Source organism: Ahaetulla prasina, chromosome 13 (assembly GCF_028640845.1).
Source record: "Ahaetulla prasina isolate Xishuangbanna chromosome 13, ASM2864084v1, whole genome shotgun sequence".
In the NCBI taxonomy this organism is placed as follows: domain Eukaryota; kingdom Metazoa; phylum Chordata; class Lepidosauria; order Squamata; family Colubridae; genus Ahaetulla; species Ahaetulla prasina.
In genome coordinates this window covers 10,113,402-10,137,420 of record NC_080551.1, presented here as the reverse complement: position 1 = coordinate 10,137,420, position 24,019 = coordinate 10,113,402, and the positions used below count along the sequence as shown (strand labels likewise).

The window sequence follows — 24,019 nt, the reverse complement described above, 5'->3', positions numbered from 1 at the left end:
AATAGAGTAATAAATAGTATTTGTCAGCAACAGAATAGTCTTCATTTTGAAACTTGACTGAAGCTTATACAATATGTTGCATGAATGTTCTTTCAGTGTGCAAGTTCAATGGTTCATGATACTAATGAAATCTGCACATACCTAAACCAAAAAAAAATCCACCTTCTAATTCTTTTTAAGTAGAGGATATTCCTTCCACCTCTTTATACTTTAGACAATCCACTATATCAATAGCATTCCAATTCGTAGCAGCATACTGTGTGTAGGAGACACTGTGCTCTTTATTGGTGTGTGCAATGTTAAAAAACTGGGCAGTTAAATCTCAGCATCCCTTCATATTTTTTTTCCTTATTAGTGGTGAATCTAGCCATACTGTTGCCATAATTCTTTTTCTGAGGAATTGGAAGGGAAATCCAAACCGCAAGATTTCCCCCCTCGTTTTTAATCTTTTAGAATAGAATAGAATAGAATAGAATAGAATAGAATAGAATAGAATAGAATAGAATAGAATAGAATAGAATTTTTTATTGGCCAAGTGTGGACACACAAGGAATTTGTCTTGGTGCATATGCTCTCAGTGTACATAAAAAGGGCATAAATAAAATTTATAAATAAAATTTATTTATAAATAAAATTTATAAATAATAAAATTTTAGGGCATAAATAAAAATCCTGGTCCAGCTTCTGCCAACCTCTCTACCAGGATGCCATCATTTGGATGCCTGTAATCTCATCAGATACAAAACTCAGTGGCTATCTGACAGCAAAGGACTTTATATAGTTCAGCAGTATCAGGAGAGCTAGCTTTTGTTTTCGTTTAACTCAGTGGTTTTCAACCTTTTCCTCACTATGGACCCCCTTTAAATAGCTTTTGCGGCCATGGACCATGGCCACGGAGCCCCAAGACTTAACTCAAGGTTTAAATCTTTACATTTCTTCAAGACTTTGCGGGCCCCAGATTGAGAATCACCTGGTTTAACTGCATCGTTCTGTGACACTTTCATCATAACCTCTTGCTGTGTTGATTTGAGGCCTGGCTGATCCACAGCATATGTACACAGGGATGTTTCCTCACGGCTCATTATGTTCAAGTTGGGGTGAATAGAGGTAGCTGGCACATTTACTATTTCTCAAGGGTCAAACAGTCTCCACCAGAAGAGGAGAAATGTCCCATCCTCAACAAATTTCTTTCTCTGGGATATAATAGCCAAGCTCTGAGATATCTATATTATTGTTCTGTACCATGAGGAGGAGCAACTAAAAACAAAGCTGTGGCTTTTTATTCCAATTGTTGCCTCTATTTAGTGCTTGACTTCCTAAGTAAACATTCGATTACATAACTTGCTCAACAACTAAAATTTGATAGGACTGGGCCATTCCTGTTGTAAATAAGGCATACCGGTCACATTCTTTAGGATATTATTGCCACAGACAAGTTACACTGTAGCACAGAAAAATCATAGCTTTTTTTCCCCAACCGATGCAGAACTTCAGGCTCTGCAACAAGATAATTATGGTGTTAATATACTCGTACAGTTATAATTACAAAGAGTGGCTGATTGTGTTATGAAATTACCATGTAGCTAAACTTTTAGAGGTGAACAATTATTACAGTTACACTTCATAAATAATGGGGGGGAGGGTATATGTGGTCTGAATCAGGAAATTCCTGATTTAAAATATCCAGCTGTGTGTATCTATCTGAAGAAACTATGTACATATCCCAAGAAACATCAGTATTTTGGCCTGATAAAAATGTGATGCCTAAAATTCTGCAAACAAAGGGGAAAGGGTACTTACTGCTCTTTCATGGATATTTTTGTTCTTAAATCTCATCCAATTCAACCGTGAAATGATTGAGATATTACCCTGAAGGAGTTACTGATCTGTGGACATTGCAAACCAAAATTGCTCTAGGGCATCACTTCAAAAAGAGGAACATGTGTCCATTGAGGGCAATGAAGCAGCTTTTCTTTGGCATGGCACAAGTCCAGGTCAACACGTACTGAACGTCACATTTCATCTGCATAGTCACAAGACCTCTGTGGGTCTCTAGAGGTCTGGTTTTAAAAGCTATGAGTTAACCATCAAAGAAAGTGCTGGTGCAAATACCATTCGATAATAGCAAGTATCCTTCTGGAATTATGAATATCGCACGCTACTATTAGAATTTTTATGTCGGAAGTAGACCTAGTTCTAATACCATCTGCACAATAACCCTGGGACACTGCCACCATCATAAATACGGAGCAGTTGCCAAGCATCCAACTTTTGATTACATGACCATGGGGATGCTGCAATGGTTGTAAGTGTGAAAAATGGTCAAGGCACTTTTTTTCAGTGCCGTTGTAACTTTAAACGGTCACTAAACGAACAGTTGTACATACATATACATTAAACGCAGTGAACTGAGGCATGGTGAAACACTTATTAAAGCTGGGAAGCTCACCAGATGGCAAACTGATTATATACCAGCTTGCATCATACCATTTACAATCAAGAACAAAAGGCAGAATTAATTCTAGTCATATTGAAGACCAAAAATAAGCAATCGTTCTACTGAATTTTTAAGTACACTGGCACACTTCCAAAGGATTTCTCCATCTTAGCACAACTCCAAAGCCAACATGCTGCCTATACAAATACAAACACATTTTAAGAGAAACAAATATGTTGCATTATCTTGTAATCCCTAATTATTAGGCAAAAATTTAACTGATTGACAAAAGCTACCTACTGGAATATACATTAATTTAACCTACCTTCACTGACCAAGACAGTTTAGTTTTCTAGTTGTTTAAAAATGAAAAAAATGTAGAAGCTTAACCTTCAAATTCTATTGTTAAATGTATGTCTGGCCATAATACTTAATTCCTGGTACAATAATTTTTTTTCTAACAACAGAACTTCTCAATTTTTCCTACCTCATTCCCTACAATTTTCTCAAAAAAATCTGTGTCTCACAATTATTATTATTTTTAAAAAACACATTTTTCCCTAAACATTAACATTAAACATTAACATTAAAAGATTTAGAGATATCCTGTTAATATTGCATTTTAAAATGCCCTTAAAAAGTATTGATGATACTTGTTACGGACAGTCTAAAATTCAATAATACAAGTAGATTTTATTATTACAGCAAAAACTCAAATAAAATAATTCTGTTAGCAGTTGAAAGAAAGGACAAAAAAGAGAGGCTAAGAAAGCGCAAACCAAGTGCCATATGAAATAGCTGTTTCTTTGCAAACAATGGTGAGACACAAAGAAAACAAAGGAAGCAGCGAAAAAGGGGAAAGCTTTCTTTCCTTCTAGCTTGTAACACAGCAGAAGAGTGAAAAGACACCCTTGGGAATTCTACTTGTTGCAGACACAGACAAAAAAATAAATTGAAAGCAGGAATATTCAGAAAGCAGAAGCTGAATGGAAAAAGGACACTTGCTGCTTGCCTGGGTCACCCACAGCCTTTCCCCCTTCTTGCTACTTTGCAAGAAATGTCAGTCAGGAAGGAGGAAAAATTGTGAGAGAATCACAATTTCATTCTACAATGAGTTTTATTTTTGATACATTCAAGATGCTATACTTTTCCAAGAACTAGTGATATTCACTAGCAAATGTAGGAACAAAGTATCTTTGTACTGCAAAATATACTTTATTAAATATTCATAATGCACTCGCATGCCTTTTTTGTTACAATGTGTACATATACTGACTTCTAAGACTGCACTCCTAAAGTAATATCCCCAAATCATTTAAACAAATGAGATTTATTTGTCAAAATATTATTTATTGCACTTACAGTAGTTATTGTACTTAACAGACTACTCATGCACTTAAGCTATTACTCTGCATTTACCTGGTTAAAGCTTCTAGTAATTTTGATAAATGTTATGCTATCAAGAATTCCATTACTGTATGATGTATATTTGCAAAGGTGTTCAGACTTATACTATAATATACAGAATGTTTTTTTAGCAAACACTACAAGTTTAATTTCATACAAATACAATCATCAAGTACAACAAAGGGTTTTTAAATCAACCTCGTGTTATGCTATGAAAAATAATTATGATTAAGTCCAGAAACATTTTAAAGAGGTATGGTATGACTGAAATTGCAGTCAAGTTCTTTGACTTTAAGCACAAAGAAATTAGAATTATGAAGAAAATTCCATGGATAAAACCAGATAAGGAATATAACATTTCATAGTTTTACAGATTTTTCAACATGTATGAGTGGTTTTTGGGTGGTAAACTGTACAATGCAGGAAGCCATTTTTATTCTCAAAGCATTGCACTTAAAATAATTCATAGTCCCTTTCCTAGGCCTTTAATTCATGAAGAAAAGAAAAGAAAACCAAGAAGATGGCACAACCAAATTTCATCAAGCATTTAAATAAAATACCAGTATATATTAACAAAAAAAATGCTGTTTATTCATCATGGTGGCAATGCCCATATATTGTCATATTTCAGAAATATGTATTTATAGGCTATTTTTCATGCACATATTAGTTATCTAGTCATTACAAACAGAAATCCAACTCCCAATATTAACACAAACTCTATTCCCAATGTTGTACCATTGATACCTGACTTATACAGCACACATAATCCAGTGGTGCACAAATTAGTATGAATTTTTATGCCATAAACGTCAAACGGCATAAAATTGTATGTTCAAACAAGTTGTCTTATAACAAGCAGATGCCTATTTTAATGTAATGTTACAAGTGTGACATTGAGGAAAAAGTTTGTTGTTACTGCTTACATGGGACTTTCTGACTAGAGTTGGTTAAACTGACTTACAGAATACTTGTTTTTAGTTAGCTATTAATAACATGTAATGTGTGAATTCAAACCATCTTTCTTCTTTTTAAAAACAGTGATATCCAACATTCTCCTAATTGTAATTCTCAGTATTAAAAAATAATAATTAAAAGATCTACTTATACTTTCTGCAGCCTCACAATATCATTTTCCTTTCTTTCTTTCTTTCCAGCATTGAGAAAGCTTGATTATGCAGAATGAGGAAACTCATGGATGTTTCAAAAACCTTCAAAGTAGCTCAGAGATTCACAGTTTGTAAAAATTAAAAGTCCAGTGCATAAGGACGAGCCACAAGGCAAATTTATAAGTAGCTCTTTTGACTACCAAAGTCTGAATGCAAAAAAATACAATTTATTTCAAAGTCAAAATTAGAATGGTGTTTACTATTCAGACGTGTGAAAGACAAAACTTGTGTATTTATTCTTTTCTAACAGCCGACTCAATTAAAACTTATTTTAAAAAATCCTAAATTCTCTATCTCTATCAAACCACATGTAAGGTTAACTCTTAAATGTAATTGGTTGCCTTTAAATGTAATTGGTGGCTCATAATCAAATGAATACATCATTGTGCTAACCAAAAGGCAATTATACAAAGTCAGCAGGGCAATCCTTCCTACAGTTTTGAAGAAAACAACATCAGTTATTTAAAATCATAACATAATCAGGAATTACTAGATAGCTATTGCATGTCCAACTTACAAAGTCATCGAAGAGTCCCTACATATCAGCTCAATAGTTTTGGACCCCTGGAATTAAATTTCAACTTTGTAGTTCGAGCAAAACCCGTCACGTGCCACTGGTTGCTCACTGAGATAAGTAAATTAATCCTAACATATTCCCATTTATTTCTGCCTGAGAATATCTTATTAAGACAAAAGAATTGTAGCTGCCTGGATAATCACAGACATCACCCAGGCCTATAAAAGACTGCAGTTTATGTAGAACTTGCAAAGAAATGCATTAAATAAGTATTCAATTCTATAAAACCATAAAAGGCTCATTACTATATTATATTTGATCATCATAAAAATGGAGAATTGGAAACTACCATTTAGGTGATTGAGTTTAACTCCTCATTGTTGGAATCAAAATTCAGGAAATTCCAACCAGAGCTTGCATAAGTGCAAGAACAGGGAACATTTCTCAAGAGAATTTCTTCCCCCCAGTGGTGGAATTCAAATTTTTTTACTACCAGTTCTGTGGGCATGGCTTGGTGGGTGTGGCAGAAGGATACTGCAAAATCCCCATTCCCTCCCCACTCCAGGGGAAGGATACTGCAAAATCTCCATTCCCACCCCACTCTGGGGCCAGCCAGAGGTGGTATTTGCCGGTTCTCCGAACTACTCAAAATTTCTGTTACCGGTTCTGCAGAACCTGTCAGAACCTGCTGAATAGCACCCCTCCTTCCCCCGCCCACCTCCATATTTGAAATGCACCAGAGTGCATTATATCAGCCCTTTCCCCAACAGCAAGCATTTCCGGTCCCTTGCTTCTTCAGTAGGTAAGTAAGATGCATCCCTCTTCCCTCCTTTCATACATAAATTAGCTTCTTTTTAAAATGAACTTACACTCTTGCCAAGTAGTTTCTAACATAGGTTGTCACCTGGGGAAGCAATTTGTGGGAGGCACTTCTGGGGCAGGATTAGCCCTCCATTTCCTGCACATAATAACCTGAAAATTCATGCACACACATAGTAAGTATGCTTGGAAAATTCATATTTCAGCCAATATGAACTGAAACTCTTCTCAAGGGTAATTTGCAATGGGCGGCTTACATTGGAAACAGTAAAGTATTAAGCCCACCTCTCCTCCCACACAATATGACACACCTGTGCATACCTGCCCTAACTGGGAAAAGCCCCTGAGAATACCATTTTTTTTTCAAGCTGAAGCGTCAAATGAAGACGGCAATGGATGTGTGATGAGAAGGAGAAATGTTTTGACCAGCACACATTTTCTAGTTGGCAAGGCACATAAACATTTCAGTTCAACTGTAGTAATACTTGATTTATAAGTCAAAGGCCACAGTTTTTGCATTCAGGTTAAAATGTTCTTTGCACTTGGCATTCAATTAAAGGCACGTCACAAAAGAACACTGTTTGTGATCCTCTTCTTTGTTGATGGTGCAATTTACTCGTACCCTGGTGACCTAGCAGATGCACATCTTCTACATGGGGTTGTCCTTGAACGCCACCCAGAAGCTTCAACTGGTCCAAGTTGTGGTTGCAGCATGAGCAGTAATAGATATACCTTTGCATGCCTATGTAATATCTCTTGTTTTGTGAGCTGTAGTGTTGCTAGTTTACTTCCAGGTACAATGCAAGGTGCTGGTTGTTACTTATCAAGCTCCAAATGTAGTACTTAAGGACTGCCTATCTCCCATAATATCTGACTGGTTAATTCAGTCTGGCAGGGCTAGTGCATTCTGGGCTTCTTTCATTAAACAGTGTCATATATTGAGACCCTGGAAGCATGTCTCTTCTCTCTGGAATGAATCCTCCCCCCCCCCCCAAATCTGGATGGTTAGATTCTGCTGCACCCAAGACTTTGGCAAAGAAGAGTGAGACCTCTCGTTTCATTGTACTAGTCATCTTTTATTTTTATCTTTTATGCTTTATTGATTTAACTAAGTTTTTTTATTGGTGTGCGCTGCCCAGAGTCAGCAAGTTCAATAAATTATTACGGTTGTGCGTATAATCAACCAGATGTTTAGACTGGATTTGGCATTTTTATCCACCGATGGAATCCTTTCCAAGGACCTGGGAATAGGTAGATGTTGTCTGATGGTATTAAAAGTATCACTGCAGGATGTGGCATGAAGTAATTTTTTGCAATTGGCTGATGGTGATTTTGTTAATGCTGATGATGTTCAAGTGGTGTTCCAGATGTTATGGAATTGCACCTAAATCGCCCATTACTATTCTACTATCTTTGCTATCTTTTGCTACTGGCATTCTACTTTTATTTGTGGGTCTGTGGATTTTGCTATTTTCTTCAGTTCTTTCTTTTCTATTCTGCTGTCTCCAGGCACTGCAACATCCACTAGGCAAACTTTTTTGTCTCTGGGTTAACATGTTTTTGTGGTATATTATTGTGTACGCAACAATGTGGAATCACAGCTCCCAATTCTTTAGCCCTCATAGGTATCGAATTCTATCCAAGAACCTAGGATGCTATAATATACTGGCACAGTACATGTGCTGATCCAAGCAATGTGGCCTTTTGTAATTGACAGATGGAAATTTTGTCAATGCACTTTTACTGAGTGCTGTCCAAGGTATTTCTGGTATGGCACCCAGGGTGCTGATAACCACTGCGACCATCACGACCAGTTTGAGACAGCTGCCAAGAACTGAGTCATAATCAGGTGATGCGGGGGTGGTGCAATAGGTGGAACTTCAAAGGCTGGTTGTGTGTACTGCTCGTTCAGTGCTAAGGCAATTCTGAATGGCTGCTGCACTAGTGGCCGGGAAGTGAGGGCTACCTCTACTGTACTTGTGGATTCTCCTTTCATTCAAATGTGCGCCCTGTTATAAAAATGGGGAAAGGCAGCTCATCTGGAAAGCTAAGGCAACAATCAACATATCTGATGAATATCTGTAGAATCTAGAATCTTCCTAATTCATGTTCCCCAAGAAAACAATCTATCTAGTTGGTAAATGTACATTCCTTCCGTTCCTTTTTCCTTTCCCTTTTTTCCTTTTCCTTTCCCTTTCCTTTTCCCTTTCCTTTTTTCTGGTGCTGCAAACTTTGCATGTGAAAATTAACTCCAATATCATAACCTAAAGCTAAACAGTGTTCTTAGCAGTGTTAAAAGGATCTCACTGCTTTTATCAGAATGATGAAACAGTATCACTGAGCTGTTCCCCAAATTCTGCTCTTCCGTTGCCCTGCATGCAAGGTTGCAACTCAAACAGAAAAGGGCAGGGCTGGTCTGGCAATGCCACTTTAGCTAGGCTGCCCTTTGACCCCTTGCCTCTGTTTGCAGATGTCGCTGGGTGTCCTATCCAAGGATGGCAAGAATCAACAAGCCAAAGGTGCAATGGAGGAAAAAGGTTTTCCCAGAACAAACAACACGAGAAGCTTCCACAACTTGTTCACCTGCTTCTACTGAAGATAGAAATAGGAAGGTGGACATATTTTTCAGGCAGCAGGACTTAGTGTACCTAATCTAGGCTCAAAAGCTAAGGAAATCAAGAGGGGTTATTGTCTGGATAGGAGCCCATCAGAGCATCCCAGAACAATTAGAGTTAGGCAGGAACACATTTCTCAAGAAGGCAATAACCAGCCACTTGCATACTGTGCCAAGAAAACTGCATGAACATGTCCATAAAATCATCACTGTCTATCTTCAGAACTCTTTTTATTGTACCAATTTAAAAAGTCAAGCAGGAATAGCCAAATCCTACAGTATGCCCAATATACTCACAATAAACTAGAATTCATCATAGAATTCTTTGCTTAGCAGCTTTGGCAAATATATTGACACATTGGAAAAATAAATACACTGAGTAAGTAGCAGAATGACAACCTCCAGTGTAAAGCAGTCAAGGGATTTGGTTTTTTTTAAACCCATTATTTAAGTCAAAGTAAAGCTCATTCTTTCATATGTTGAGTAACAATTTTTAGATTTGTATACACAAACAAGGAAGTCTGATAATATTTAGACAATTACCTGAATTGTGTCAATTTAAATTAAGGAGTTATACTGAATTTGTCATCTCTTCAAAGAAAATAAGCTTCTAGCAGAAAATGGCATATAATTATAGCACTTCCTAACTAGAGTGCTACTCACCAAGAATAAAAATAAATTATATAGCTTCACAGCATTATTTTTAAAATGCAAAATGCATTCTTGAATCAACCCATATATTCAATTTCAAAAATCTACAATAATTTAAAAAAGATCCAAAAATAATATATCTAATAAAATGCTTTCTCATGGACAATGAATTCTGGTTTGAAAGAGCGAATCTGGCTGTCCAAATTCATATACTAGTCAGAAATGCACTAGATTACCACAATAGGTTATCTAGGGCATTTCCAAAATATAGCAGTCAAATTTCATTATGGATGAATGGAAACACTGCTGAGTTTATTTAAATTAAAATGCTATCTACTAGTCTTAATTTCTGAAATTTTGATATATTGGATATGTTTTATTCAAGTCAATTAAAGGAGGCAACAAAGATGAAAACATCAAGAATTTTCGGTGAGATAAAAAAAAGCTCTCCTATTAATTAAACCTCATTAAAAAATATTCTACGTTTCTCTGTTCACACAGTCCTAATATTTCTAGAATTGCAATGACATAAAAGAATGAAATATCTCCCAACCAATAACTTGTTTAGCAGACAATAACTTGTTTAGCAGATTTAGTAAAAATCTGTACTCTCCAAAATTGACCAATTATTGTAATTTTATATTAATTATTGTTTAAACAGCAACTACTAAAACAAATCCTTTTCCTATCAGTCTAGGTGGGAAAGCAAACAGTATCTTTTAACCTGGCAGCAAAACTAAAACCATGATTCTGATCTTGCTATATTGAAATCTAAAGAAATAGTCCCATTGTTGGATACCATTTTCTTTTGTGCTTAAAAACTGTTGGTCTATAGTTGCACAGTTACTCGGAACTCTGATGTCCATCCTTCATCTAACAACATCAAGTATCCAAGCACCCTTGTATGATCCAGTGGATGGAGAGTCCTTCATATCCCAGATTCTTCATGATGCTGGCCAAATCCCAGCCACTGGGAAATGTAATTACAAAGTTATATAAAATAAGGTTTGCTGAAGGTCAGTAAAGTGTTGCATTTCATTCCATTTTAATCCACTCACTATAATTTGTTTGGAACAAACACAGAATCCGTACCAACTGTTCACTACACACACTGATTTTCAGGGAGGGAATGTCTTTGTGAGAAGTTCTCAAAGTTTTCTAGAAATATTAAGTGTCTAACAGATTGGCCTTCCTAAATAATAACGAGTGATGCTTTGGTAGACCTATTTTTACCCCTTGCCATTTCTAATTGCAGCTAAATCTACTATGAAAGAACATTAACTTCTAATACACAAATGAACCAAAATATGTTGGTTTAGTATAAATAAACATTTTTCAAATGTTTATTTATACTAAATGCATTCCACTTTACTCAAAATTTTATAATTTATTGGGGGGGGGGGATTTACAATATCTTCCCAAATTAAATCAATGACTGCTGGAAATTTAGTATGAATACATTCAATAATGTTAACACTTTTGTAAGCTAGGAAGAAAGATGAATATTCATAAGAGCCTTTCAGACATACTAACAGCTATACTTTCTTCAGGAAGAAATTCGCATGGGTGAATTGTTTTCCTGAACAGAAGCTTTACATCCTTAACTAAGAAGTTAATCCCTGCATATTATCCAGCATGTTCCCAGTTCTACATGGTTTTTAAGGTTAAGCCTCCTTAAAATCAAGCTCAACTACTAGTGACTTCATAGATCTGCAGTTTTCTTGGCAGCAATACAGAAGTAATTTGTCACTGTCTTCTCCTGGGAAGATTTTTTTTTTTCATCTTCTCAGCAGAGCCTATAGTAGTACCTATAGTATCCTCTGAAAATCTCCTACTCAAGTATTAGCCAGGACTGACTTGGCTTAGGTGCTTATACCAAACAAGGTTAGCCAACTGCTGCCATCTGCTCCACTCATCTTATAGATGTGTCATTTTCTACAGCATTATCTTAAAAAAGCTATCTCACCCATCCACAATCCCGGCAGGGAAGAGAGAAACCCTCAGGGGGAAGGAGAGGGGGCGAATGGAGGAGAAAAACCTGAAGAGATAGGACGCAAGGCTGAGGAGTTTTTAACAAAAACAACATTTTATTGCCACACAAGTAGCTTTTTCTAATTTATAAAGAATGGACTTTTGGTTGATTTGTAAATAGAATTATTAACAAGAAAAAAAAAGAATCCGTTTTAGAATGATCATAAGAATTAAATCAGTTTTTGTTTCAGTTACTCCACAAAGAGAACAGCTGATCTGCGAGGCCTACAAAAGATCTCTGATTATTTTTATTTTTTTTCATGATGACTGGGATTCTGTTTAAGTAATATACAAAGAGAATCTTATGCAGAAACTCACGCTCACCATACATAAGGAAAAAGAGGTCACTGGAAGCAAAACAAGTTTGAACTTTTTTTTTTAAGCCCTGCAGATAAGAAGAAAGGTTCCTTCCTTTCTTTATTCTAAAGACAGCATTTATTTTGACTCTCTTATTTGCTGGGTCTAAACCTCTAGCTAGCAGGAAGCAGTGGGTGTGGATTTGCTCTTCTCTTTACAGATGGAGAAGGATATCCTATGCAATCTCCCATGCAATTAATAAAATGGCCTTTAATTTATGAACACAAACGTTTTGATCAGCCAAAAACATGACATAATGTAGGACTACATATAGAGAATTATCACATGCTGCAAAGTACTATTACTTTTAAATCAAGGAATCATACGCTGCTCATGACAAGTATGCACACCATAGCAATAAGCTATTTCAATCACTACAGAAGGAATCTGTGCATGAAATATATTGCGGCAGAAGTATTCCTGCAAAAAGGAAGATTGAAAAACTGACGAATTGGAGGACAAACACAAAATATGGCAGTATGTCCTAACAAGCTTCTTTTTTTATGTACATTGAACAGGCCTTCCTTGGAGACAGGAAAAGATTAAATATCAATCAGTGTGTCTTAAATCTTAAGAAAAATCTTATCTTAAGTTTTGTAGAAACATCTTAGTTCAAGATGTTTCAGGGTGTATTTTTTTTTTTAATTTCACCTAATTACATACATACTTGAATATAGATCATAATGCATTTTCTTTACTGTATTGTAGTAGGTAAACTGTGCTAATATCATTTGTAAAAATTTAAAAATGGACCAGGAATTATTTGAAAATTCTGCTTCAAAGTACTGGCTGTTAAAAGGATGTAGCCATAAGTAAAAACTCATTATAGCTTTTTATCACCAAGAATGAAAGAACTGGAAACAGAGAAGAAATCCCCAGATCTGTGGAATTATATCTGACTATTAAGTTTTTGAGCTTCCTTAAATCTCCCCTATCTCCAAAAGTTCCATTTTTCACATCAAGTTAAAGAACCACTAAAAGCCTCTACTTAACCTCTCAGTAATTTGAACCTGGCCAAATAAATCTAATCCCCCTAAATCTAATGCTAATGTCCTTGACTCATATCCAGGATTATTTATTTAGGGGGTGTTCAAGATGATGATGATGATAATGACAATGATTTATTTTTTTATATTCCACCTTTCATTCAGAACTTGACAGCAGTATACAGTAACAGCCAAAATTGTGGAAACCTTTTGGAAAAAGTGTATTTTCTAAAACTAGCAAATAACAACACTTTTTTTGGAGGAGTACCCTAAAATCTTATATCAATGGAAAGATAATTTAATCAAGAATGTAATGCAGTAACTTTTATGAAGGATTTGCTATTAGAATAGCAGTTATAAAGAAGAAAAGTGAAACGGGATATACAAAAATTATCAACATAGAAAAAAACGAGATACACAAAAATTATCACGTCAGTTAATACTCAGTTGGGTAACCTTTAGCATGAATTACGGCCTTACGACATATTCCCATTGAGTGAACCAAGTCTTTTAGTTCTGCAGCTGTTCTAATGTGAAACCAAGATTGAATGGTTGCTTCTATTAACTGGATTTTATTGCTGGGTCGTTTCTGACTAACAAGTTTCTTTAGTCGGCTCCACAGATTTTCAATTGGGTTAAGGTCTGGGCTATTCCCATGCCATTCCAGCAGTGGAATATGATTTATCTTGAAACTCCAAAAAAAGTTGTGTTATTAGCCATAAAACCTCAAAAATACACTTTTCCCAAAAGGTTTCCACAATTTTGGCCACTACTATATATAGCACTTCCATTTACCCCACAACTCTGTAGTTAGGTTGGGTCGAGAGAGACAGAGTGGCCCAAATTTATCCAATGAGATTTTATAGCTCAGGATAGACTAGAATCAGCCTATTCGACACTTTAACCACTACATGAAACTAGCAATGTGAACTGAAGAGAACAATGATCTTAAAATAAATACCACTTACTAATTTCATATTTAATACAATTATTATGCATGAAGTAGGGAATGGGTAATTTGTTACCTCGACAATATCCGAGTTAGTTCTGCTCTCATGGGGTTCATTGTATTCTGTGTATTTGAGAAGAACTTTGTCCATATCAGTGCTGGCGTATTGAAACAGCTTGTTAGAACTGTTGAAAATTATGAGTGCTATTTCACAGTCGCAAAGCACGCTTAATTCATAGGCTTTCTTCATTAATCCAAACTTTCTTTTCGTGAAGGTCACCTAAACACACAAGGGGAGAAGAAATATTTCAGCTGGACGTATTTAATGGCAAGGGTCTGAACATGTTTCCAGAAGAAGCTGCCCCCACCAGATTTTTTAATTTTTTATGTTAACAGAGCACTTTTACAGGTTATCACAAATTGCATTTTGGAGTCTATGTTTCAAAAATATACAATTCTTGTATTGTATAGTCTTGATATTCCTGAAAAATATGAACAAACTGTCTTTTAGCATATGTATATATATGTATGTATGTATGTATATAGGTATACATACATACATACATACATACATACATATGTTCTTTTGAAAGCAGGCATCAGAATTTCATTTTTAATGTGTACCAATGTGTTCACAGAAAAAAGTGACAATAAAGGTTATTTAACTTTACCCAGATAGTTTATTCTATATATCTATTATTTTTATCAACAGAGAAACTGATTAAAAAAAAAACAGAAATTACTGAATACATATAGACATGAGGTAAACCATGAACTTGGGATATTCTTCCAAAAAATAGACCATAAAACATTATTAGGCAAAATGTCCTTCAAGAGTTGTGAGTGCTCCATCACGGAAGATTTTTAAGAAGAGATTGGGCAACCATTTGTTCTGAAATGATATAGCGTTTTCTGCTTGAGCAGCAGATTGGACAGGAAAACTTCCAAAGTCTTTTGCAACTTGTTGTTCTCACCATCATCCAATGTTAATTTGTGCTGCCCTCTGGAAGAAATAGTAATCACATAATTTGAAGCATATTCTCTAAACGGGAAGGATCTACTTGACCTATGCAAATATTTTTGATTCCTCTGGTATTTTCTGCTGTGTTTCCCATGCCAAGAAGCTTGTTTCTTGGGGGGGGGGGACATATAATCAGTTAAACATATTAAACTGAAACAATTACTTATAAAAAAAACATCGAAAACATATATGCACGAACAGCACAGAAAGACTGTAATGTTACACAAAGGCTAGGAAGAAAGCATCTGACTTTCTATATCCTACATCTCACTAAGGATAGTCCAGCAAATTAAAACACATGTAAATAATGGAACAATTAATTGCAGACTAGCTCTGCAAAATCAGTTTGAACTGGGAATATCACACTTGGCTTCAAGCAATGACTTCAACAGATTTTAGGTTATCCTAAGTAAAATTGCATAACTGGCTGTGCAACTCCAAGGCTATATAATGCAGTGTATTTGAGAAGAAAAACCACAGCATTTCCTTCTTTCTCGTTCTCATATTTGATTTTAAAAAAACAGGAACAATATGGCTCAGTACTTTAAAGCAAAGAAGCTGCTCCATCTGTTTTTGGAAGGATGCCCATTATCTAACAGTGACAGATTGCTTTAATGAACAGTACAGCTACAGAATAACAGTTCACTTAGTGACCATTCAAACTTACAACAGCTCTAAAAAAGTGACTTATGACCATATTTCACTTACAACCATTGTGGCATGTTGTTGATCATGTGATTAAAATCCGAATGTTTGGCAACGAGTTCATATTAATATACTCACATTATATTCATATTATGACAGTTGCTATGTCCTGGTGTCATGTGATCTCCTTTTGCGACCGTCTAACAAGAAAAGTCAATGGAGAAGCCAGATCCACTTAACAATCGGGTTACTGTGATCTGCAGTGATTCACTGTGACAATAAAGGTCGCAGAGTGAGGCAAAACCCACTTAACAACTGTCTCACTTAGCAGCAGAAATTTGGGCTCTATTGTGGTCATAAGTCGAGGACCACCTGTAATCATTATTAAATGCTACTCTAGTGTAAAAGCATGTAAGTGGGACTGCTCCAGGGACAGGTAAAGCTTGGCAGTCCCCATAGGACTACAGAATGTTTAATGCAAGAATATGAGTTTCAAAATGATAAAGCAGTTCTTCATGTAAAGCCATCCATTTGCTCATTCTTACTTCCTTCTGGGATACTGGCCAAACATGTGTAATAAGTGGGATCAAGAGTCAAATAAAGCACACAGATATACACATATCTGGCAGTTGTCCCAAAAGTGAGTTCACACAGCTCTGTCAGGAAAACATTCCTAGAGGAGATTATTTTGCTGCAAATTGCACCAGATAGGAAGTCTCATCTACCAAATACTTTACCCAGTAAAAGCTAATTTAAGGACATAGTTAAAGCATTAGTCTCAATGTCCTGTTGGTGAATTCATCTGTATAATTTAAGATCATAGAAATGAGCTCCAAAATGGACGGATAGATGGATGGATAGAGTATACGCTAGATAGAATTTCTGCCAGCAGCCTGCAGAGTTGTTTAGTATCTTATTCAAGTTCCCAATTATGGGTTTTCTTTTGAGCCAATCAGTCAAAATCCCATCTCCAACTACTTGACTTTTAAACTAAAAAGTCAGCAGCCAATTCAGCACAATTGCCCGTAGGTTGCTTGCTTATTCCCAATCTACCATCTTTCTGATAAAAGTTGCCTTCCTCAAGTTAAATTTTTACCTACAAAAGAAAAGATACTGGGATCCTTGTAATTTCTCAATGTAAGTAAGAAAGGGCTAGGATGAGAAATTAGCCTTTGGAAAACTGAACAAGTCACCAAGCAAAAGGATTCTAAGCGTCTCAAATTGCTGCTCTTCAGGGACATTTAATTGTTCATGCATCTCCCATATAAACCAAAGTCTAAACGTACTCCAGTTATAATTAAGAGGTTTACATGTTCACAATGGATCTGTTCCAATAGCCATTTTCTTGCTTGCTTCTCAGAAACATTACAAAAATGTTTTAGTCCAAATATTGTTCAGAGATGTAGAGTTATAGTATTTTTAGTGTACAGACCTTCCTTCAAGTAGTTCAGGTGATTGTGCACAGAGCCAGTTTACCTTCCCGAAAGCCACACTGAGGCAACTGTATTGTATCATAACTGATTGGTTATTTACTTAACTGTATACAGAAGTGACTCCTTGCAATGCTACATAATGACAAGAAAGTAAATTTCTCAGATTGAAACTGTTGTTCCTTTGTGTTTTAGCAGATTGAAACTTTTTTAACAGATTGAAAACTCCCCAGGACTTCATTTATCCTTTTTTTTTAACCAAGCACACTAAAAATATAGTTTTCTGCTATATTAGTTTAAAAATGGAACTAAAAAAGACTTGCTTAGAAATAACATTAAGATAAACCTGTCTATGAGAAACACATACAAATACCTAGAGGCAATTTTGCTTTGCAGCTTTAAGGCTAAAAGATAGAAATGATGATAAAATGTGATTACTGGCAATCTTTTATTAGTAATTGTAAGATAAAACAAGACTCATTGTTCTAGTAACAGGGTTAGGATTAGGAGACAAAGAGAACAGGAAAGGGAGTAACAACAATAAACAAAACTGGGATAATTTGCAAGGATGGCCAAGAAGTAGCTTTCTTGAAAGCAGTAAGTCAGAGCATTCTGTTCATGCTGTCCAGTGATTAATTTATTTCTAAGTCATGTCCCTGCAGATCACATTGGACTAATCTGTACATTTAGATCACCAAACTTTCCAACTTAATTGTAAGCATGGTCAGTGCAAACTCTGTTGCAATGAAAACAGATGAAATCTACACAGTAGGAAAAAAACAAAGGTTTAAAAACAGATTGCAACACCTTTAGAAATGTTTTCAAATATTATGAGGCTAATAAAAGTTTTTTGGTCCACTATAGAAACTGATAGTGATCTCTAATTCTCACCTTCAGAAAAGTGATCACTCAATTTTCAATTCCTGGAAATTCCCACTGGATCTAAAATCTATCTCTAGAGAGCTAAAATGCCACATGTGCCATGTTTCCCTGAAAATAAGACCCTGACTTATATTTTTCTGAACCCTGAAACCCTGAACCCTGAAATAAATGCTTGGTTTTATTGCCATGTGCTCAAAAGCACATGGCAATATTATTTAATCTTATTTTGGGGAAAACAGAGTATTAACCTTAATTAAAAGACTTTATTAGGAGGTCTACAAACCAAAGTAAATATTAAATTAATCACTCCTAACTAATAGGGGCAACACAACTTTCTCTCAATACCTCTCTACATATAAGGGGGGTACAGAAATTGTACACATACCTAGAAAATGCATTTATTTATTTATTTATTTATTTATTTATTTATTTATTTATTATTTATTTATTTATTTTAGGGACTGTGAATTGCACAAGTCTTTGAAGGAATATCATTCAATGCCTAGAATGATTAATGTATGAAGAGTGAAACATGAAATCTTCATAAAGTGAAGTATATGATCTGATAATTCTCACTGAGATTTGGTGGTTTAATACTCAGGATGGGAAACATTTCAATTGAAATACTCATCTTATTTAAAAGGTGAATAGCCAGCATAAAGACAGTAGGTTAATATGGAACTAATAAAGTGGGTTAATATTATACATAAATAATACACACATCACAGAAATTCTTGAAGCAGACTAGAAATCTTTAAAAAATATCTGGGAAAGAACAAGACAACAGGGTTTCTATTACAGTATAAATTCATCATAGTCTGTAATGAAAGAGAAATGAAAGAGATTGCACAATTTATCATACCTTTCTACCCAATGAAATCTTTTTCCAAACATGACCAGAAATATTCTTGGATATACATTGGAATAGAAATGGAAGATTTCAATTGTTGGAACAAGATAGAAGTCAAGTACTACAAATGAAAAATCAACCAATTTTTTTATTTTCTCTTTTATAGTTCCATCCCACAGAAAGTGCTATCTGTAACACGCAACTCCTAATTTCCCTACTGGCAACTGTGGCCATTAGGAAGATTAGAGATAGATACAATTACTAGTTGTTCTTTTTCTATAGCTTTACTAAACTTAGTGTCCTTAACTGCCTTTACTTGTTATAACTGTTAGCCAGAACAATAGTTCTCAAGGATACACAGAAACATATGACTTAGTTGGTTGCTGCCACATGATTTTAACACTTCCAATTGCTACCTTATTTCTTTTTTTTTTCCTATATAGAACACAATTTTCTGCAACACCCACCCACATCTGCTCTGTCAGCAAAGGAGCATGTTGAACCAGATGCTATTAAATCAGGTTTCTACTATTTTAATGGTACAATCTTTTAATTTTAAAATAGTATAAACCTGCACTTTAGCCAAATGGTTTCTAAATAGACCAATAAAAAGTAATGTAGTCATTTAATACAAGCTTCCAATCTAATAATTATGCAATAATCATGCAAGAAGATTGCACAAACTGATTATGAACCAGGACACAACACAGTTGCCAAAATGATTCACTGGAACACCTGTTTTAAAAAATTCAATAATTAACTTACTGAAAAAGTAGTCAAAATGAGCAGGTTAGGATAGTATGAGATTTTCAAGTACAAAATCTTAGCTCATAACACAACAGATTTAGCTGTGGTTGAAAAGAAGTGAATGTGGATAATTAATATGGCAATGGGCAGGGAATAGTAGAACAGAAGATAAATAGGAGATTTTAAGTATTGAAGTTATGAAATTCAGAATTGAAAGATTATGGCATAAACTGGCCGTGATGTTTTCTGTGATTATCAGGGCACTGGGTGCACTACCAAATAACTCTGCACGGCACTTAGAAAATCTGCACATTGACAAAGTTTCCTCAATTACAAAAGATCACACTGGTCCTCACATATAGTAGGCCAATACATTGTAACAGCCTAGGTTCTTGGAAAGAGCTTGAATCATATAAAGGCCAACATCCACAAAACAAACTGGCAGTAGCGATTTCATATTGCTGCCTATATAATAATAACTCCTAGTGAGGCACTACCTTGATGTGGTTGTAGGACTTGTGCACTCTGAGGAAGATGAGAGCTAAGCCAGTATTCTGTGTGTCATTGCACTGATTCCTCTGTCAATGATACTGAACAAGTCAGGTGATGGTTAACAAACATCAAAAACATCTAATGGACTCTCCCACTCCTTTCCCAACAATTTGAAGCTATATGGAAAAACACCATCTGAAATAGAATCGCTGCTCAACATTCTTTGCCTATGCAGCCAAAAATTGCAGAGGAGTTTGGACTGGAGAAATGCGTGACCATGACCATCAATAGGGAGAAATAGTGAAAACTAAAGGTATTAAGATTTCTTACTGAAATATGGTCAAGAGTCTGGGTAGACTTTTCAAGGGTATCCTTCAAGGTAACCACATCAAGCACATTAAAGTCAAGAAAAATGTTAGAATGGGTGTTGGTCCTCCTGATACACCCCTTTTCTGTGGGGAAAGAAAGACTCCAGGCACGGGTATCACTCTATCTTCTGGCTCTATGGACTGGGTTCAAACTGAAGACACGGCCCCCTGCAGACGCTCCCAGTTTCAACGAAGTCCCAGGATACTGCACCTGTAACAACACCACACGGACACCCCCTGACCAGACCCTTGGTTTAGGGTGGGGCTGGAATCTTTCCTTCCCCATAGAAAAGGGTGTATCAGGTAGGACCAACATCCGTTTTCCTTCTGGGGAACTCAAGACGCCAGGCATGGGACTTACCAAAGCTGGCAGTCCTCATGAGTGGGAAGTCGTCTGGTCCCGTGCTCCTGGCATTTCCAACACTCGCTGCAGAACTCTCCGACCAAAGGCTGCCTCTGTCGAGGCATATGCGTCCAGCCGATAATGTCTTATGAATGGCGACGGACTCGACCAGGTTGCCGCCCTGCATATTTCTTCAACCGATGCTTGTGTTGCCCAGGCTGCAGTCGTGGCAGCACTCCTTGCATCATAGGCTCTGGCAATGGTCGCACGGAGCAACCTGCCCACCAGTTGTAAGCTTCTGTCCCATTGTTGATGGCAAAAAAGACACAAAGAGGGCCTCCGTACGTCGGAACGACGGTCCTCTTAATATATATTCTCAGAGATTGCCTCATGTCTAGAGTGTGCCAGACGCACTCTCTATCTTGCGATAGCTTAGGGCAAAAGTCTGTTCTCAGGAAGCACACTGCTTAGTGGAAGTCTTTGCCTTAACTAGCAAGGCTTTAAAGAGATGTGGTCTGAACAACCCCTTAAAGGTGCGTTGATCCAGCAGCAGGCCTTCCTCCTCTGACAATTCTTGTTCCCATTATCCTCTCCCATGGAGAGGGAGTCATCGGTGTCTGACGGCGAAGCTGAGGAGTCAGAACTCAGTCCCGACCCTTGCTCTGCTGGTTCTGGGACCTTGTGTCCCCTGTCCAGAACAGCCCTTTCAGCCCTCTGTATTGACTGCTTATTGAGATGCCTGCCGGCTTCGAAGCTACGCTGCACTGCTTCAGCAATCCACTGTTGGACCATCGCTGGCATCTCTGCCTCCCGGCCATCCGCTTGCCAATCCGCTTGCACAGCTACCGACGTGTTTGGATTTGACAAAGACTTTGGTCCCCTATTGGACTCTCCACCTGGAGGGGGCCATGACTAGGATCTAGACAGCTGGACACTGGTTGAAGGCCCTGGTTTCGTCACCAAGTTCCATTCTGTCAGGTTGACATCATTAGATTGAGAAGGCTCTTTAGGACTAACATGTTTGCGCTTTTCAGCAGCCTTAAGGCTCTTTTCCACCCACCTCTCTAAAGCTTGTTGCAGACATTTCTCCGCCTTCTCCTGAGCCTTAGATGGACATTTTAGAGCTAGGGCCTTGGCCTTAAGCTTTGCAGCCACTTCCTTGCTGCCACTCCTTGTGTCAGTTTTGGAAGGCAATTTTCTTTTTGCTTCTTAACTGCCACATATTTTAGTTGGGGAAGTTGGGGGTGGGTTGTTGTTGGAGCGGGAGAAAATTAGTCATAACCACATTCCGTATTCAAGGACTTTTGCCTGCGTCTGATGTAGACTGCCTGAAGATTGTATCCAATTAAGTGTGAAGAGTTGATTGGACAATGTGATGAACTTGTGGGTGTGGGACAGGGCTGTGAACTGTCAACTGGGTGTGGAAAACCTGGAAGCTTTCAGTTTCGGGTTTTCCAGCTGTGCCAACATGACATCTCTAATGAATTGGAACTTTGAGGAACCTCAAGCCTCAGAGCTTTATTTCATTGGGGATGTTCCTTGGAACCCTGACACCTTGTTCTATGGCCACGGCATTTTGAGCCTCCCCCGAAACTCCCTGGGAGTGAGAAACCTCACCCAACTCCATCGGGTCACTAAGGGAAGCATCTGACATCATGGTCAATGGTCAATATGGTTGCCTGCGAGCACGCAGATCAATGCTAACTATAAGGCCCAATCATAATCAACAGCCACCACCTGTTCTGAGGTCAGACCAGGATGTGTCTCCTTGGCCACTTAGATATGTTTTGCTCTGCCAGCCAAAACCACCTGCGTTGAGCAATAATGACCTTTTTTTCCCCCAAGCCTCGGCTGCCAGAAACGGCCACACTAGGGCTAGGGAGCAGTCAGATATGGCTCTGGTAACTGGGCTGCATTATCAAAATAGTGGCTTTCCAATCCTCTTCGCCTCGGAGGCCTGAAGCGGGCTTGGGCCCAGGGCCCTTCACGCTGCCATCCGAGTACCTGGCTGTGCTGGAGGGCCAAAACCAAGCCCTATGACAGCTTACCCATGCAGCAATCTAATAGTATACAAAATGGTCATTGTGCCCGGCAGCCTCCTCAATGGCTCTGATCTGTCCCCCCACTGCAGTCCGGGAGGCATGAGAAATGACTCAATTAGCCGGCAATTGAGTCCACGGCAGCTATCAGCTCTGGCAGCAACCCAGTGAGCGTCTGCCAAGGTTTTTCTGTTATCTTTCTTGATGCTGGCATGTCAACCAGGAAGTCAGGAATAAACAGCACTTCAGCTCAAGTTCTCTCTAAGCAATTGGATTTGTTCGTCACGAAGCAGTATAGCAGCCCCTCCTGCTTTTATACCCTGTAGGGTGTGGCTCCGTGACTCAGCACTTTCTAGGCCTGCCCCACCCCTGCTTCTGTTATTTCCACCTCTCTTGTCTACGAATCCTGGGATCTAATCAGGACTGATTGTCCTCAGCTGGGTCTGGAAGCGTTTCCTGGGCGGGGGGAGATACAGGAGACGGAGGCCTCATCACCTCTTCCACTTGGCCTGCCTCTGGCTCCTGGAGCTGAGCCAGGAAAGCCGGCCCTGCAGAAGGCAGCCCTGATGGCCCTTCCCCCTCACTCTCTGAGTCACTCTCTGGCAGGGGGCCAGGCCCGGGGGGGGAAGGGGAGGCTGGAGCCATAACAGGCTCTGAAATTGGCGCAAAAATAACTCTAGCACCTGAACCTTGCCGCACTTGCCACTGCCACCCTCTCCGCTTCTACTTACAGTCCTGAGGGAGAGGTGGTCTTAGTCTTCGAGCGGGGCAGCCAACAAAAAGGTGTAAATGGCTGACTCGTTTTCAATGGCGACAGCCCCCAAGAGCCGTGCCACAGCTGTTAAACTGCCACCGGAGTCCTCTCAACCAAATTGACTCCAAACAGCCATCGCCACAAGTGAAGATGGGCTGAAGGGCTGATCTATGTCCACGAAGCCTCCAATTGGCTGGAAAGCCCTGAAGGATGGCAGTCTTCCAAAAAGGCATGCTGCCACTGTCGAAATGCCACCCGAGTCCCTGCAAACGGACCTCCAAACGGCTGCAGTCACCAACCTACATGGCCTAAAGGGCCTAGCGATGCTTGCCAAAGGAGTTCTGTGGCTGGCGCGTGCCGAATGGTGGCTGCCTCAAACGCTCGCTGTCCAGCTGATGAAGAAGCCACCGGACCCTGATCTTAATTTAACTCTGAATTCGCCATTCCAATTAGTCTAAATATATCTGAATTTCGAAATCCTCACTTAGAGAAGAGCAACCCAAACCTCCAT

The 24,019-nt window shown here is 37.9% G+C and overlaps 1 protein-coding gene across 8 annotated transcripts in view; it reads right to left on the bottom strand.

Moving 5' to 3' along the window:
• Positions 1-24,019, bottom strand: part of MEF2A (myocyte enhancer factor 2A) — a 95,092-nt gene that overhangs the window by 35,691 nt on the left and 35,382 nt on the right. For all 8 annotated transcript variants that reach the window (XM_058156835.1, XM_058156832.1, XM_058156836.1 and 5 more), the window contains exon 3: positions 14,014-14,217. In XM_058156835.1, coding sequence (XP_058012818.1) covers positions 14,014-14,217 — 204 coding nt within the window. The remainder of the gene's footprint in view (positions 1-14,013; positions 14,218-24,019) is intronic.